Source organism: Monopterus albus, unplaced genomic scaffold (assembly GCF_001952655.1).
Source record: "Monopterus albus unplaced genomic scaffold, M_albus_1.0 scaffold310.1, whole genome shotgun sequence".
Classification (NCBI taxonomy): domain Eukaryota; kingdom Metazoa; phylum Chordata; class Actinopteri; order Synbranchiformes; family Synbranchidae; genus Monopterus; species Monopterus albus.
In genome coordinates this window covers 173,054-190,301 of record NW_018128190.1, presented here as the reverse complement: position 1 = coordinate 190,301, position 17,248 = coordinate 173,054, and the positions used below count along the sequence as shown (strand labels likewise).

General features: G+C 39.7%; 3 protein-coding genes across 7 annotated transcripts; 1 reads left to right on the top strand and 2 right to left on the bottom strand.

The window, feature by feature from the left end:
• On the bottom strand, nucleotides 1–1,938 carry s100a11 (S100 calcium binding protein A11). The gene is made up of 3 exons (XM_020623818.1): nucleotides 1,861–1,938; nucleotides 1,601–1,747; nucleotides 1–298 (listed from the first exon to the last, which is right to left on the bottom strand). Exons 2-3 carry the CDS (start codon nucleotides 1,727–1,729, stop codon nucleotides 164–166), a joined length of 264 nt encoding a protein of 87 aa, XP_020479474.1. The 5' UTR covers nucleotides 1,730–1,747; nucleotides 1,861–1,938; the 3' UTR covers nucleotides 1–163.
• Nucleotides 1,939–2,867: 929 nt separating this feature from the next.
• On the bottom strand, nucleotides 2,868–12,444 carry pbxip1a (pre-B-cell leukemia homeobox interacting protein 1a). Of its 5 annotated transcripts, none has more exons than XM_020623770.1 (10): nucleotides 12,377–12,444; nucleotides 10,840–10,971; nucleotides 10,418–10,502; nucleotides 10,215–10,282; nucleotides 9,163–9,799; nucleotides 7,447–7,683; nucleotides 6,601–6,644; nucleotides 6,363–6,458; nucleotides 6,039–6,219; nucleotides 2,868–5,806 (listed from the first exon to the last, which is right to left on the bottom strand). In XM_020623770.1, the coding sequence occupies exons 2-10, from the start codon at nucleotides 10,906–10,908 to the stop codon at nucleotides 4,773–4,775; spliced, it is 2,451 nt and encodes an 816-aa protein (XP_020479426.1). In that variant the 5' UTR covers nucleotides 10,909–10,971; nucleotides 12,377–12,444; the 3' UTR covers nucleotides 2,868–4,772. The 5 variants fall into 5 exon arrangements, with proteins under 5 accessions (XP_020479426.1, XP_020479424.1, XP_020479422.1 ...); XM_020623768.1 differs by lacking the exon at nucleotides 12,377–12,444 and adding an exon at nucleotides 11,786–11,940; XM_020623766.1 differs by lacking the exon at nucleotides 12,377–12,444 and adding an exon at nucleotides 11,800–11,940.
• Nucleotides 12,445–13,157: 713 nt separating this feature from the next.
• On the top strand, nucleotides 13,158–15,388 carry cks1b (CDC28 protein kinase regulatory subunit 1B). The gene is made up of 4 exons (XM_020623772.1): nucleotides 13,158–13,284; nucleotides 13,537–13,604; nucleotides 13,747–13,874; nucleotides 14,652–15,388. The coding sequence occupies exons 2-4, from the start codon at nucleotides 13,546–13,548 to the stop codon at nucleotides 14,699–14,701; spliced, it is 237 nt and encodes a 78-aa protein (XP_020479428.1). The 5' UTR covers nucleotides 13,158–13,284; nucleotides 13,537–13,545; the 3' UTR covers nucleotides 14,702–15,388.
• Nucleotides 15,389–17,248: the final 1,860 nt, after the last annotated feature.

Sequence of the window (17,248 nt, the reverse complement as noted above, 5' to 3'; positions counted from 1 at the left end):
GTTCCCTGCATTCAGCAAATGGTTAACTATGTGGTTACATGTGGCACTGGTGAAGTGATTAAAGAATTCAAATGGTTTTGAGTTTAGAGCTGGACAGCTTAAACTAAGTTGACTGGTGTTGCACAATCGGCTCAAAGCCAAAAGCAACAGAGGAAGGCGAGCTCTACTGACTAAAGCAACCCTGTTGGCAGGCCACTTTTCCAATCAGCTGCCAGAACTCAGTGAAAGTCAGCTCCCCGTCGTTGTTTTCATCCAGTGAGCCCATGAGCTGGTCAATGGTCCCAGGATCACTGGCGTTCTGTGGGTCATCAATAAAAGATCACTGTGAGCTGCATCATCAACTGCTCTGAAAGACTGTCCTGCCACCTAATGGCCGACCGTAGTAATGAATTAACTGAAGTTAAAATTCATTTACAGTTATACAAAGCTTCCTATATGGAATATACAGTGTCTGACTTATTTGTCATACATAATTATCATCAATCCACTTTCATACAGATGCAGTACAACATTATATTTAGAAATTCTGAATGACCTGGTGACAAATTTGATAATTGGTTAATCATTTAAGCAATTATCAAGTAAAACTATAATTAAATACAACTTCTCAGATATGATATTTGCTCGTTTTCCTTCACTCCATGCATTGTATACTGAATATTTTATTTGACAGGCAAAAGCATTGTCTTATGCTGAAGATGCTCATTGGAGATGGGATATTCTATTGATTTGTGTCATTTTATTTACAACGTTGTTTATTGATAAATTGAAAATTTTACATTTTTAAAGAAAATAGGCTTTATCTGCTGCCCTGCCTTAGTATTTTGTATATGGAAAACATTCCTCATATCCTGCACCTCATGTCTATACCCACACATAGCAGTACTTTACTGAAATACAATGGTGGAAGAAGTACTCCAATGGTTTACCTTAAAAGTAGTAATAGCACAGCATAAAAATACCCTGTTACAAGTAAAAGTCCTGTATTCAAAATGTTACTTAAGTAAAAGTAGAAAAGTTTTAGTATTACAATATACTTAAAGTAAAAGTACTTGTGCAGAATGGCACGCTTCATATTAATGGATATCATATTATTGGAGTATAATGATTGATGCATTATTATTACATCACATTTAATGTTGTAGCTAATTTTAACTATATTATATGCTTAAAATTTAACATACTTTATATACTGCTGGGTAGCTTGTGAATTTTACTCTGAGAATCAGTAAAGTCTTATAATTATACTTTATGTTGTTTTATTGATCTCATTTTAAAAAGTAACTAAACTTAATAATAATGTAATGAGTACAATGTACATTTTTCTCGAGTGTGAAGTAGCAGAACATGAAAATACAAAAGTACAGATACCTCAAAATTATACTTAATACTTGAATAAATTACTTTCCACCTCTGCAGAAATCTTCATATGAAATCATAACAGTGAAATGTGTGTGAAAACAATGTAGCCACATTAATATCTGAACAACAATTGGGACATTTTGCAAGAGTCCTCAGATACATAGCTTCATAACAAACCACAGTTTCTTTAATGTCTCCATCTATGTTGTCTATGAACAACTTAAAAGATGAAGCCTACCTTGACAAAGTGGGATAGCTGAGAGCTCACCAGGCTCTGGAATTCGTCTTTGCTCAGGGTGCTGGAGGATCCATCTTTCCCAGCGTACTTCTTGAACTCGGTGATGAGGGTGGAGATAGCAGCTTCCATGATGGTCGGTACTGAGAACTGTAAAATAATTTAATAAAGAAACAAAGGCCTGAACACAGCTGCAAACATCTGTCACACAAGAAACAAGTCACATGTAGAACTGTAAACAAATACAGAGGCTGTGGCCGTACCTGATGTATGGAGATACTATATTTTACAGCTGGTGCCAGGAACCTTGTCTGTCCACTCTCACATCACCTCCTGAAATATATATGCTTCATATCTGTTCACTGATGCTCACATCAGCGGAAAACACCAAACCTGCCCCCTTAACCCCATCCAGCAGGCTGCCTTTATCGCTGCTTGATTTCCATTGCTCTGAGGACACATGATAAAACTGCATACATACACAGATACATAAACACACCCACAGAACCAAAAATAACTCCTGTTCTGTCCTGCAAAGGGCAAATTCTTACTGATGATAGCACAAAACCCTTTTCAGTTTGTTTGCATAGCAGGGGACCTACTGATAGCATCTTTGTTAGGCCATTCTAATCAGGTGACCATCATGCATGTCTAAGACTTTATTTCAAGGACAATGGAGGATGTTCTGGAGTTTTTTTTCTTATTGCTTTTCATGAGACTGCATGTTTATACCTGCTGGTTCATTTGCATTTTAATGTGCTACAGGTACCTTTTTTTTTGTTTTTGAGCCAGGTCATACCTCAAAGATTACCAAAAGAGAAATGCTCACATGGTGACTTGTTTGTAAAATTCAAAGAATGACAATCAGTCTTTGCATGTTTATAGTGCTTCACCTGTCCTCACTCTTTGCTTTACATTCTCGTTCATTAGCATATCAGGTCAGTGAGCGACTGCCAGGCCGGAAGTGAGTTTGTCTATCGATGTGTAAGCTCCTGGTGAAAGAATTTTAATCTGCATGTAAATATTTTAGTTTGGCATCAGAGCTGTGATACTAGATGCCTGGCATGCTATCAATTCTGCTTCCCACCACAGAGTGATTCAAATGCCACAAGTCACACACTGGTGGGTATCATTGTGAATTTTTCAGCACTGGAGCAGTTCCATTAATACAACTTGTTCTGGTACTTAACACTGAAGCAGGGGCTGTATCTGTGATTTCTTTTTGAAAATTTCCACACACAATGAATGAATCAACTGATGTTTCCAAACATTTAATGGTGAAAAACCTTTATTGAAATGTACTGAACTTAACACTGACCTCCTAAACAAGAACATAACTGATGATGAGAATTAGAAATGAGACATTTGTTCAGGGACCAATTAAACACCACAATGTCATTAATCGCAGAGCCCTAGTGTTGTCCCCACAAAGACAAAAATATGTCTGAAATATTGTTTAAACTTTCATAAATGTGTTTCATTAAAGGAATTATCTGTTGTGATTAAGCTTACTACCAAACCCTTTGATCTAACACCTGAAAAACAAAGCTCCCCTCCAGAAACAACATACAATGTTTAACAAGAATCAGTTTGTATTCGTCACTTCATGTGCAAACCCTGACATTCATTCTCTGCCCACATTCATTCTCTGCCCCATAACCACCTGAAACAATGCAAGTAGTGTGAACTTTTTCTAAATCTTGCAGAAGCAAATGAAATCAAAAATGCCTTGTTCAGTCTAACCATAACTGTTATAATAAAGGCACATAAACAGCATCTGGAAAACTACATTTCTGGAAAAGAAGTCACCATTTTCACATTCAACACGTGGTTCTTTTTCTCGTGTAAAGAGTAGAGGAGCAGTGTAGTGGCAGAATAAATATATGTGAAACACCTAAAAGCTTCATCCAGTCACTGAAAAATGAGAAGTAACAAGCACATTCTGTTGCTTTAAACTTCACATCAACCTAAAGAAGAAAATATTCATAATCAAACACGACTAGCATCAAAAACTGAAAGAAAAACTAAAAATTATGTTGCAATCCTCTATAGACTTTGCATTGTACTGTTTGTCTTTTACCATTGTCCAGCTTACTCGAATTTGAAAACAAAATGAAATGCAGTCGCCTTTATCTTTTTTTCACATCATGTTTCATGTCAGTTTAAGTCAACCTGCAAACAAAATAAGTGGAAAATGACAAACAAAACACCGGTTTGGTTGCCAGCCTCATTTAGGTGAATGAACAAATTCATTAAATGTAATGTTTTGGGGGTTACTACAGATCACTAAACTCCTTACTTGTTACTCTGCATGCTCTGGGATAGTAGGGTATCATGTGTTGGCGGTCCCCTTAGCTACATTCCTGGAAATTTTTTTTTGACAGAGCTAACCAGTAGCTTTGAAAACAGAAGTGAATCGCAAGGGGAAAAATTTTGTTGTGAAGGTGGCGGAGCAGCATGAAAAGTCTAGTCAAATGTAGAAAACCAAACACTTAAGGTGCTAAAGCAGCAATTTGTGTGTTTGCCCAAATCTACCCAAGAGCTGCTGAAATGAAACTGGTCAGACCTGATCTGATTCTTATCCCTGAAAGAACCAGGATCTTATCCTCTGGGATTGGACAGTTACATCTGACTTGAGGCAAAAGTTCCTTTGTTGTAACCTGTTTGGAGTAAAGGCAGGTTCCATTCTCACACAAGGCAGAAAGTCAAATGACAGAAAAATATTTTTCTCAGTTAATATAACATTTTTCTGTAATTAAACAGCCTAATAATATAGGAATTGTATAAATATATTTAACTGCATTGCACAGGTGCTGAAAAATCTCCCTAAAACCCTGTTTTTTGCATGTGATCTGAATATTATCAGTTTGAATTTACATTATGTACCGCAACATGCACTAAGAACTGAGAAATCGCTAGCAGAGGAAAATCCACACATTACTGAAGGACTTTGCATTAAAAGGCATGACCTGACAGAGGTAGGTAACAACTAAATCCAAAATAATACAAGTCTATCTTATAACTAAAGACTCAGAGGGGCACATTTATGAGGCACAATCACTTGGTACCAGAAGCTACTACAGTTACAGCTCTGAGGAGGCAAATATAGGCAAGAAATGCCGTGGAAAACCACCACTTGTGTTATATTTTACACCTTTTCCCTCCATGTCTCTGTTTAAGTGATGGCAGCAAACTTCCACAGGGCTTCTCTTTCAAACTCCTCCATCTCCTCCTCCAGGGAGTCGTTCTTCTTCTGCCCAATGCCTTCTAAAACGTCCACCATGTCTTCCAGAATGTCCGCTACATCCTCAGCAAAGTCACTGAAAAGAACTCTGTCATGGATAAACATGCCGTCTTCAAAGAACTCTGCGGTCAGTTTTCGGATCTTGTCCTTGCCCTCGGATGAAGATCCTTCTAGCTTGCTCAGGTAACCCTCCAATAGCTCCTCAAACTCAGACAACTCCACTGGGTAGAGCCCCTCTTTGCTGGCACAGTGCTCCACCGAGCTGCAGCCCAGCTGGGGGCGAACATTGCGGCTGAGCTTCTGTTCCTGGTCTCTCCAGAAGTCGTTGTGGTTGTACTGATGAAGCTGACGGGCGTGATGATGGTGATGCTGGTGATGATGATGTTGGCTGTGGGAGCTTTTACCAGGCTGGCTGTGCCATGGCTTCTCTTTCCTCCGCTCCTCTCTGTCCATTCTGCGCTCATCCTTCTTCCTCTCCCACTCATCCTGGTGTTCCCTCCATGCCTCTTTGTGAGAGTTTTGCTTCTGAGACTTGTCCTTGTTCTCTTCTTTGTCCTTCCATCCTCCCTCTTTGCTGTGCTTCCACTCTTTCTGTCCTCTCTGCACTTTCTTCTCCCCTTTCTTCCACTGGCCCTGCTCACTGTTTTGGCCTTTGTTCCCTTTCCATTTGGAATCCTGCGGCTTCTTCTTCCCCCACCTCTCGACTTGATCAGAAAGCTTCCTCTGAATCTCCTCCAAACTGTCCCTGACTTGTTTCCTGTCGCCTCCATCTTTTTTCATGCCTTCCAGTCTTTTCCTGCTCTCATCCAAAAGAACTCTCTGTCTCTGGAGTTCCTCCTTTAGTCTACCTCCCTCATTCTTGTGCTTCCTCCTCTCGGGTCCAGCTGCTTTTTGGCTACTCTGAGCATCTTTGTCTCCAGACTGAGGGGATAAATTAGAAGCAGCCGGGGGCATTTCCTGATCAGCTGTGACAATAGCAGGATATCAGTTATAATGGCCTTCGTAGTTGCTTATCAGAACAGTCAAAAGATTATGACGCTGAGGAATCCATTTAATATCACAGTATTTACACTCAGTTGCATGAAGAAAGGATTTATGAACATATGCATTATAATTTTAATAAACATTAGCTGAGAGCAATATTCACAGCACAGATTTCAGTCAATATTAAACAAGCCTCCTCACTTCACATCACACCTGTAAGCTGGCTGAGTTCGGTCACCCTGGCCCTCAGACTCTGCAGCTCTTTCTTCAGCTCGGGCAGAAATGACAGCTCCTGCTTCAACTTTGCATTTTCTTTTTCCAGATCTGCTTTACCCATTTCATCGCCGCTTGCTGCTAATGCTTTTAATGCTGAGTCCAGTTCTTCTTTCTGAGACTGAGAGATAAACACACATATAGACAGTTAACAATGTGTACAAAAACATTTATTGAAAACTTTCTGCCTATGTACGGCAGAGTATTAAACCGTCATGACAGAGGAAAACATCTTTACTGGCATCTATATGACTGTAGGCTGACCTGTAATTGAGCCTCCAGCAGAGTGATTTGTTGGTTTTCCTGTGTCAGTTTATCCAGTAATTCTTTCATATCCTGTGGATCACTGCTAAGCCCATCCTGGAAAATCATTGGCAAATAAATAAAAGCCACATCGTAATCCAGTCTTTCATCCTTTTAGCATTTATCCTTAAAGTTTTAAGATCAGTTTTCTTTAAACAATACTGTATAGACACATACTAGACAAAATATAAGAGCAGACCTGGCTTTGTTCTCCATCACCAAGTTCAGACGTGTCGAAGTCACCTGTTGAGATGACGCATCTTTCACACAAATTTCATATGGACACTTTGACCAATTTGCAGCTGCCATGCTGTATTATCACAGCATAAGATGCTTCTGTTGTAAGGTGCATTCTGTGAGTTAGACCACTTTTTGTGCACTACACAGACACCATTTATTTATGCAGAATATTTTTAATTCCATTTCATACTGTGACAAACAGGGTTATTGTACAATTCAAAATGCGAGTTATTTGCCATGTTCTGCTGCCAGTGCATGAAGTGTCAAGCTAAAGATAAACACTTGGACAAGCCTGTTAGCAACTAGTGCACAAGCTTACACTGCTGTCTTATCTTTAGTACTGGACCTACCATTATCCAGGTCAGAGAAGAAACCTGTTGACATAGTTCAGCTTAGTCAACAACATCTAAAAATAGACTAACTATTGCTGACAACTGCAAATAAATGTGCTTAAGTATTTTGTAAATACTGACATTGCCAAGTAAGCAAATGTGCAATAATGAAATTTTCTGACAATATTTACAATAAAACAAAGTAAAAAAGTGTAAACATGTGCACTGATTCTGATTATTTCTAAAAGATGATATGCTGCAGGAACAAATTTTAATACTAACTTATTCCTAACATCTTCATCTTTAAGTGTTAGTTAATATGGTTAATATGGTAAAAATGGCTTCTGGATGATCAGTATCTTATTGATGTACAGCATACAGTAATTTTGAGCACAAGTAGTGCCTCTTATTGTATCTGACAACAAAACGCATAAGTAAACTGGGAGGTTTAGTCAGGCATGAGAGGAACTCACCTGAGAGGAAGAGGGAACCTAAGAAGAGCAGGATCAGAGCTCCCACAATGCATTTGTTCAAAGAAAACCATGGTTTTTCCTCCTTCTTCTCAGCCAGTCTGAACTCTGCTTCCTCTTCTTCCTCTTCCTCGTCTGATGTTCTCGGTCTTGGTGTATCAGAAGAGGACACAGCCCTCCTCCTCAGTCCATCATCAAAGCTTGCTGTGTCACCCAAATCAAAAGCAGTGGATGGCTCTAAGAGAGGGAGAAATGCAGCAAGACGAAAATAAATTTCTGAAAAAGGACTGGAAAGACAACAGAAAGAGTCGTCACGTTTTATAATGTTTATTGTGACATATGGTATTGTGCCTAAACCTAACATGTATTCAAATGTGGCTCTGAATCAGGTTAACAACTCATTTCCACATTCTTGGCTACAAAGGTGTAAGACCTCGACTTATTTCCAAAACCATAAGTAGCTACTGCCAGACTGCCTCACACAGAATAACAAATTCTAAGTGAATACATGGATTACAAACACAACACTGTGTAAACAGTGGGTTAAAAAGGCTGAGAAAATGTCAATGCCATTCATGGAAATTAGTGACATTTTCTGTCTAAATTACAACAAAAGTAATTTCATGCATGGGGGTTTCTCATTTTCTCAGTGGGATGTACGCCTCCCTGTCACACTGATAAATCACTTTACAGCTTCTAGCGTGACATAGATAAGAAACATGGGAACCAATTCTGCTACAGGAGGACTCTCATTTTTCGCTTCTGTCACCACAAACCATTTACTTTCCTCGAGGCTGTGTTACCAAATGGACAAAGCTGTTAACTGCTACAGGACCACAGACCCCCGGGGGCCCACAGAAGCCCCATGTTCACTGTGTGGTATTTGTCTTATGGTAATATGGTCAAATGCACTATTAAAGCGCACTATTAACTGCTAGGAGCCTTAAGATGGGTCCTGCTTTATAATCTTGGGGCCTTGTGTCAAAATGCAGCTTTAAGATCTCATTATTTGGGCTGATATTGTGCTTATATGGTGCATAGTTCTACATTTGCTTGAATACCACAAAGCCACACATTTATTCAAGAGAGAGAAACTGTACACAGTGCACACAGAGTGCAGGAAATTAGGGATACTTAGCAGGATCCATCAAGTCACTGATGCCCTCAAGCACCAGAGCAGGTTATACTAGTCATGACTCTGATCTTCTGCAAAACAACTGAGTACTTGTTTTTTTTTTGTCTTTTATATACTGTATATACACTTGCTTTGGGTGTAAAGTGATTGGGAAATGTTGCCAGGACAGGAAAGGAAGGTTTTGGTAAATAGGGGACACACAGCAGATATCTCTTTTTAAAAGTTTTGGATTTTGTCCAGCCAGTAGCAAAGTGTGAGAATACCTCACCAAATGCTGGTCTAGTTGCAATGGGTTTACAATAATGTATAATCTACTAGGTACTTGCAAATACTGTCACAGCGAGTTGTAAGCAGCTCAACAAAACTGGCTTTTCCTTTTCCTCTGTTTCATTTTAAGAATTTCTGAAAGCCTGAAGAAAAGAAAAAAAAAGTAATCGCTAATCCCCACTCTGGGAACCACTGTATTAAATAAAACTGACTGACTACATCCTAATCTTTTCCTTCAAAATACTCATCACTCTAATGCCATGTGCTGACATATCCCACAGCATCATCCTAACTGTTCCTGTATGATAAGCTCATACCTTCTTCTTCATCTCTCTTGTGCTGGGTCACAGTTTCGTATGGCTCTGTCGCCTCCTTTTCCACAGTTGCCTCCTCTGCCTCCACTGAGCCAGCAGTGTCTGGTGCAGGACTTTCATCGATGGGGTGCTCAGTCACCAGACTCTCTGGAACAAGATTTGGCAGCTCTGTGCCTTCTGGAACAAAACTGATACTAGCTTCAACATGAGAAGGAGGATCAGTAGCTGTAATGGTCTCTATGGGGATGTTAACTTTGGCTTTAGCAGTGAAGATTGGTCTTTCTCCTGCACGACCTGCAGGAATCAGCCCAATGTAAGCAGGCGTGCCAATCCCTGGTTCTGCTGGGAAAGGGATCCCAGTCATGGGAGGAGCAGAGTAGGAATCTTCAAACTCAGCTAGGGGGAATTCTGCAGCAGAAATATCGAGTGGAGCCCCTAAGTCAATGCTGGTGACAAAGGGTGTGGCTCCTAGGTTCTCATTGTCACTGGGGGAACAGGTGTCAATATCATGGGTAACTGGAGGTTGCCTTTCCAGGTCGAGGTCTGGAGGTTCAAGAGGGTTGTGTGGACAAGGGCTCGTCCGCAGTGGACTAGAAGGGATGGGACCCTCACTGGACTCTACAGTGGTCTCCTGACACACCTAGGAATAAGGGCAGAAATCTGTGAATACTTTTGTGCTCTTCATTGGAATCGTGGTGCTATGATGTTGTTTTTTCCAGTCTCATCTGATTGAGCAAACAACACTTGATATGGCAAAAGGCATCACACTCTATTGAAGCCACTTTCACAGTAAAAAAACTTTTCCATCTTACTCCCTCTATAACAGATTTCACTCTGCACAATTCCTGAACATGGGTACAAAATAGTAAAATAGAAAGACTGCAGTTTATTAATTTGGGGGGTGGCAACAAGTCCAAGACATGATGTTTATGATCTAATAAGAGTTCAACTGTTAAAAATGAGTTTGGTTTTATTTTGGCATGATGTTCGAAAATTCAGAAAAACAGTTTTAACTTAAACCTTGATAGATTTATTATTTTTTATTCTGTACTAACCTGATGGCCTTCCTCAGACAGGACAGTGTCTACTGGAATGTCACTTTGTCTGAACTCCACAGCAGCTCCTGGAATAAGGTCAACACAATGTCTACAATTTGAAACTGCATAAGCTTTAAAAGCATTGCCTTCAGTTAAAAATGTTATCATGCCACAACCCTCTAACTACTTTTAAATGCTCCAGTACTCTTGAGTTTCAGTACCTGTGACCTCCTCAGAGAGACTGGGGACGTCGCCCAGGCTCTTAGTGCCATCATCTATGGGCCCGACATTCTCAACAGCAGCTTCCTGTGGAGTAAGAAGGTTCAGTAACATCAGGCTTCCTACAAGCCTTTACATGAACATCTCGACTACTCTTATTGGTAACAGTGACCTTCACATTTACAGCACACTCAGTGCAGGTATACATGCTTGCCCATGCACACATACAGTATGTTATTACATTCTTGTTAAATGTTACTTTGCAAACATTCACCACAATGTTTCTATTATGAGAGGTTGCTGCAATTTCAGACATGTCATATTTCACACAAACCTGTATTCATAAGACAGGGTAATGAACGCCATCCAAATAATATCCAAGCAGATTTTAAAGCTGTTTCCTAAGCTGGTTTTTCTGTCTTACCTCGGGGGAGAGGAGGGTCCAGCTGTTGGTTGAGGAGCCAGTGCTGCCTGTGCTGTTGCTGTCAGACATCGCCCTCTTCAGGCTCAATTTGGCACAGCACGGTGCAGATTAGGCTTTATGATATTCTGCAGACTACGACAGAAACAACCCGTCTTCACTGAACATGCCTGGTGCATACACTAGCCTATATGCCTTGTGGGAGTTAAATGTATTATCTAGATGCATTAATTAGATTATAACTTGGTTGTTGGAATAGCTATAAGTAGGCAAAAACACAAAACTAAGTGCACAAATCTGAACACGAAAATCCATAGACAAGGACAATCTACGTCTCGGTTCTTGCAATTTTTATTGTGATTATGCAAATAATAGTCTAAGAGGACATAATTATGAAAAAATGTTAACGTTTGAGACCGAAATCACTGTACACACGAGATGAAGACCAGATTGTCGTTGCTACAAGTTATGTAATGGTATAATGGCACCCATAATATACTGCTGCGCAGTTAAATAGGGTTCGGACAGGCGCAAACAGGAATCTCCTGATTATCACTGCTACAATTTCCATTCAGACCCATCCATCTCGTCAGTGGGTGGAAGAAAAATTACCAAAAATGGTCAAACACCAGACACAAGCAGTTCATTGATCCAAAAACGAGTAAACAACGGTTTCAGTGATCAAGAAACGAGCAAACAAAGGTTAATACTCACTTGCCGACAATACTATATGAGATAATGTTCGGTTTTGCACATATAACAGACAAAATTAAAGGGCTATAGTTGGTGTAGCAACCAAATTCAGGGTTCACTCATGATGGTAAACAATGGATGGGTACGCTGAACACTCCCACTCTTCCGCGTTCACACTCAGACCCCGTTGTTAGCGAGGGCTTCAAACACTTGCTCGACTCTATCAAATTATACACAATGAAGCCGTTTTATTTACCCCCACTTGCTTACACTTCAGTCGCAGTTTTTTTCTTTGCCTTCACCACGTTTTGTTTTTATTATGAACAACGCTCCGCTCTCCTTGTGAACTTTGGGAATTCCAGCTGCGTCACATCGACCAAGGCGCCTTTCATCCAATGGGATTTCAGCAACTCTACGATGCGCCCGCCTTATAAACCAAGGCTGGACCAATTAAGTAGAAGTGTCGTGTCAGAAAACGACGCACATCCGAGCTTGATTGACGCACACAGGTGAAAGTGGCAGGTGATGGATGCGGTTCCTTCAGCAGTTTTTTAATAACACAACGCCGTGTGTGAAGCTTATCCTCAAGATACATGCGTGCACGCATATATATATACGGAAGGGAGCGGCTAGCAGGACCAGCCGCACACTGACACGTCTGCAGAGTTATATTTGACTGAGGGACTTACCAGAGTGGACAGCCCCTCCACTTCTGTTGCTACAGTGTAATCTTTTATTTCAGCATCTGACTCCTTCTCCTCTATAATTAGTCTTTTATTTGTTTGCTATGTGGTAGACACATTTACATTTACATTTAGACATTAACATGCAAGGCTGGTTTACTTACCATTGAGGGAAAATGGACAGCTGCATAGGGCCCCTGGGGCCTCAAAAGCACCAGGTTTACTACATTTGGGTCTACATAGAATGATATATCAAAGAACTGTTAGACGTTTGCACCACGAAAGTATAATATCTCAAACTACTGCTCCATTCTTGTAGAAGGACTTTGTGTCAAAATATAGTCTTAAGACAGTAAAAGTTTTGTTCTCATGCTGTAAAGCTGTGTTGTATCGAAATACTTTAATTAATATGAAAACTTTGGTCAAGTTAGCATTAGCATAGTAAAACAGCTTAGACTATCATCTTCTACTTGAGCAACACTTAAGTGCCCAAACATAAGAAGTATAATAAAATTAATGGAGAAGAACAATAATGCAACATGGTTATAGATGTTAGAGATTTCTAAAGCAGTTGTGAGCTCACAGTGGAGATCTGTAAAGTTACTCTGGATATCCTGCTCTTGGAGCATCATGTCATCTTTCTCTTTGTTTATTACATCAAATTGTGCTGTAATCCACAATTGAGAGAGTTGAAATGTACACACAACCACAGCATGAAAAGTAGTCTGGGTCACTGGATATGCAATAACATCAAAGTATGTCATGCTTGCAATAATATTTTGCGACTTTGCTCGAAACTTCTCTCATGAACCTTCATTTTTTCTTCTACCATGCTGACCAATTAGAAAGCGAGTTGGTCCTTACCCCAATTTCCTGCGACCGACAGAATCGACCAATGACATGATAGTTCTTCAATTTTATCGACCAATGAGGTGAGCCGAGGTCTATTTGAACGGCGAAAAGCGGGGGTGCAAACATTCGAGAGGGAAACAAAGAAAGAGTGAAAACCTTCGTTGCTCTTCGACGCAAAACTGGAATAATTAACTTTTTCACACTTTGACAACTATATAAGGTAACTTCGAGGCCTAATTGATTATATTGTACAGCAGCAGGAGCATTAAGTTTGATGTTCAAACAAACGCATGTTATCAGAGGTAACGTTTGTTCTAGGCTAACTTGAGCGACGCTGGCCTAGCCAAGTTTGCTTAGCATTACAAACTAAAACATGTTGCCACGGTGGCTGCTAAACTACTTAGCCGTATGTGCATTGTTTCTAGTTCATAATGTTGACTAATTTCTTTAAAAAAAACTACCTCCCCACCAGATCTCCGCCATGTCTCACAAACAGATCTACTACTCTGATAAATATGACGATGACAAATACGAATACAGGTGGGTCACCTTATAGCTTATGTTGATTTATACAACACGCAGTTTTGCTTTGTTAGTGTGCCAGCCACGTTCTATGGATTTAATGTTATGATTGAACCGAAAAGAACAGCAACTATGCACTGTACGTCACTATCTTCTGCAGGCATGTAATGTTACCCAAAGAAATAGCTAAGCGTGTACCCAAGACCCATTTGATGTCGGAGACCGAGTGGAGGAACCTGGGTGTTCAGCAGAGCCAAGGATGGGTGCATTACATGATCCACCAGCCAGGTATCTCATCTTGTGGCTCAACAAGTGGTCTATAGATATAACCACAAAATGTATATTCTTTCTGAATATTGCTTCATTGGACCATTTCTGTAGCTGGGACTTCATACCCTTAGGCAAATGTGATGGGGAAAATTTATGTTAACAAATGTAATTTTAGTTGTTTGTCACTTGGGACAAGTCTTCACAGATGAACTCTAACACTTGTGCTAAACATGATAACGTGAAAGGACAAAATTTTGTGGTGGTGTCATTAGTAAATAATGCTTGTAGATGTCCTGGCGAGTAAGATGAAGTTTGCTGCAATAACTAGTTCTGAGTGACTGGACAAATAAGAGGAAATGGCAACATTCCTTTGGATGGATCTTGGATATAGAGTGACAGTAACCTCAACATCTCAACTGTTTAAACCTTATGAAAAAGATATGAGCAGAAAAAATCTGCAGCGGTGAGAACTTGCCTCTGACCACAAAATATCACATGCCTGCTCTTTTCATCGCTTCCAAATATACTTTAAAATCTTAGACCATTTCAGAGTTTGAAGGGCAAGTTAAAAAGGCAAAAAGTTATAACAGCTACAAAGTTCCAAAATGGATGGATCGTTGCAAGGATAACAGAAGATATAGTTCTGGTGACTTTGAAGAACACTGCATATTCACATCATTTTGATACTCCTCCGACCATTTAGTGGCCCCTCATGCCCTATGGATTGGGGCATTGTCATCCTGGAAGAAACCACTCATTTATATTTTGTATACCTTTCTTCTTTCCTTCCCCCAGAACCACACATCTTGCTGTTCCGTCGTCCTCTACCCAACCCAAAATCATAAGAGAAACTCTCTGGGTCCTTGGATGATCAGCCCCACTTTTGTGCCACAGACCAACTCATCAAAATAGAGATCATGCTGTCACATTACCAAGCTCTTGTGGAAGGTGATTTGGACTGATCATATTGGACCTAGGGAAGGACTATTGCAGTAAAGAACCAGGGATGTGGGATGGTGTATGCATTTAAGACCACCCTTCTCTTGCGGAAAGACTTGTGCAAGTGTGAACCGTGACACCGTCTGCCAGAAACATTCAAGTCACCTTACACTGTCCTTTTGATTCAACCCAGCTCTCTGACTCGCCGAATCTGCTTGGATATTCCAGCTTTTTAGAACAATTGTTATATGATGTGGGGGAATTGTTCAGGCGTAGGAATGATTCTAACAGTGTTCTGGGTCAGTCTCAGGTCAGAACGCCCTAATGATCAGATCAGACTGAAACATTTTTAAGTGAGTTGCTACTTGGTTTCAATGACACTGTAAATTTGCATTTAACAATTTTTCATGTGCATGAAAAAGTGCATCTACAGTAGTCACCTGGAAGCTAGTTTTGAACCCTTTCCCGTGAAAGTGTTTAATTTAGTTTTGTCCTATTTGAAAACATCTCTCTGATGGGTCTGATCGTACCTGTTAGCTGCTCACTATTTATGAATGTTGCCCTTTCTGAAATAAATATCGTTTTAAATCTTAGTGTGAATGTGCATTTGGAGTTTACAGCTACTGCATGACTACACAGCCACTTGACAATGTTTTTTTTTTTTTGTTTTTGTTTTTAAAAACAAGGTGGTTGATTGCTTTAATGGCAAACAAAATGCTCTAAAATAAATCCAGATCATTCAGTTAGATGTTGCAAAGCAGTTTGGTACTAAACGGTTGCATTAAGGCACTCGGACATTTGTTCTGGTTTTTGGTCCGTCACCATGTACTGAGCTGCTTAGGTGTCATTAAGGTGAACATTTTTGCCTTTAGTAGTTTTGTGACCTTGTGATTTTTCGTTTCTTTTTTTTTTTCTTTTATAACTGATGTACATTAGGTGTAGAACTGTTCTGCCTGTACGAATTGTAGCAGTTAGCGCAAACTTGATACATTTATTCTTTGAAACATTATACTCTAGTTGGGTGATTGGGTATTTTGCATTGCAACATGTTGCAGTCATGTAGTGGTTGGTGTAAACAAATCTTCCAGACGGCACCATCAAATTCTCTTCACCGTTTCCTTGTAAAGTGAGGAAAAGGCATCAAACAACTGCATGTCTGCCTAAATATCTCCAGGAAGGAAATGTGACTTCGATGTAGGGCAGGTGAATCATGGCTTTCCCAGTAGCCTGTTTTCAAAGGTAACTAAATCACACTGACAATAAGTCCATTAACTCATGACCTCTTTGGGATGATGGCACCCATATCAGGGAAAAGCAATGCTTACGCACTTGATCAAAGAAATGGATGTGCATCTGCTGTGCAAGTTAAAGCATCACATACAGAGCATGTCATGTAATCCCTTTATTATTTTTTTTAATGTAACTTAATAAATCAGGCCTGTTCCGACAATACTTTTAAGTCAAAATAGTAGGTGCAACAATTTCAGGCCTGGTTGGTGGTAGTAGATTTTGCTGTTCATAAAGAGCTTAATCGTAACCCTGATTTACAGTACAAATTATTTTGCATTTGTGCTGTTTTTTTTTTCTTTAACACTGACATAACTTTCCTGTAAGGCCCTAGAACTGGCTAGCAGTTTATTCATGGTTTCATTGTGGCTCATCCTATGTTACTGTAACAAGTGTGGCTATAAATGCTGTAAAACCGCTGTGTGTATGATAATCAAGCGTTGGGAAACACTGCCTTACTTGTAATATAATGCGATGAGCCATGCTGATGTAAAGGTGTGATCTGACAAGTTACGCACTTCATAAATGTGATACACATTTGGTGTTTGACTGGCACAGTGATGCTGCATCTGTTGTTTTTTGTAGTTGCCTGAAATTCAGTTGTAGTTTTTCATTTTATGTTTAATATGGTTCTCGTCTACCGCTAACTGTCCCTGTCAGCATAATGGACAAAGCATTTTACTTAATGGCAAGTAGTTACAGTGGTGTGCATAACGGGAGAGACAGGCACAGCATCTGCTGCACATTTAGTAGTTGGTGTAAACAACCAGTGGATTATTGCTGTATACAGGTCTTAGCTAATAGGGGAAAACTTCAGATGAGGTAGGACAGAATCATTTTAACCATGCAAGTTATCTGAACTAATGTTAAGACAATAAACGTAATAAGATACATCATTTTCAGGATAAACATGGCACTCCTGATGAGGGAACACATTTGACTAAAGAAGCAATATTATTGTTAGGGCTGCAACTGCAATTTCCTCTTCATTATCAATTTAATCTATTTTCTTATTTGATTTATAAAATGTCAAAAATAATCAAATGTCCAAATTCTCAAAGCCCAAATTGACATCTTTAAATGTCTTGCTTTGTTTGATCAATAGCATAAAGATATACATATCATGACATATTAAAAACTTACTAAATGAATGTTTTCTAATTTTC

Excerpts from the sequence above, each read along its gene's own strand:
- s100a11 (XM_020623818.1), bottom strand. The coding sequence starts at position 1,729 with ATGGAAGCTGCTATCTCCACCCTCATCACCGAGTTCAAGAAGTACGCT. Across the intron at positions 299-1,600 it reads AGCTATCCCACTTTGTCAAG|AACGCCAGTGATCCTGGGAC; the intron begins GTAGGCTTCATC and ends GATGACCCACAG.
- pbxip1a (XM_020623770.1), bottom strand. The coding sequence starts at position 10,908 with ATGTCTGACAGCAACAGCACAGGCAGCACTGGCTCCTCAACCAACAGC. Across the intron at positions 9,800-10,214 it reads TGTCTGAGGAAGGCCATCAG|GTGTGTCAGGAGACCACTGT; the intron begins GTTAGTACAGAA and ends CCTTATTCCTAG. Across the intron at positions 6,459-6,600 it reads GTGATGGAGAACAAAGCCAG|GATGGGCTTAGCAGTGATCC; the intron begins GTCTGCTCTTAT and ends ATGATTTTCCAG.
- cks1b (XM_020623772.1), top strand. The coding sequence starts at position 13,546 with ATGTCTCACAAACAGATCTACTACTCTGATAAATATGACGATGACAAA. Across the intron at positions 13,605-13,746 it reads GATGACAAATACGAATACAG|GCATGTAATGTTACCCAAAG; the intron begins GTGGGTCACCTT and ends TATCTTCTGCAG. Across the intron at positions 13,875-14,651 it reads TTACATGATCCACCAGCCAG|AACCACACATCTTGCTGTTC; the intron begins GTATCTCATCTT and ends TCCTTCCCCCAG.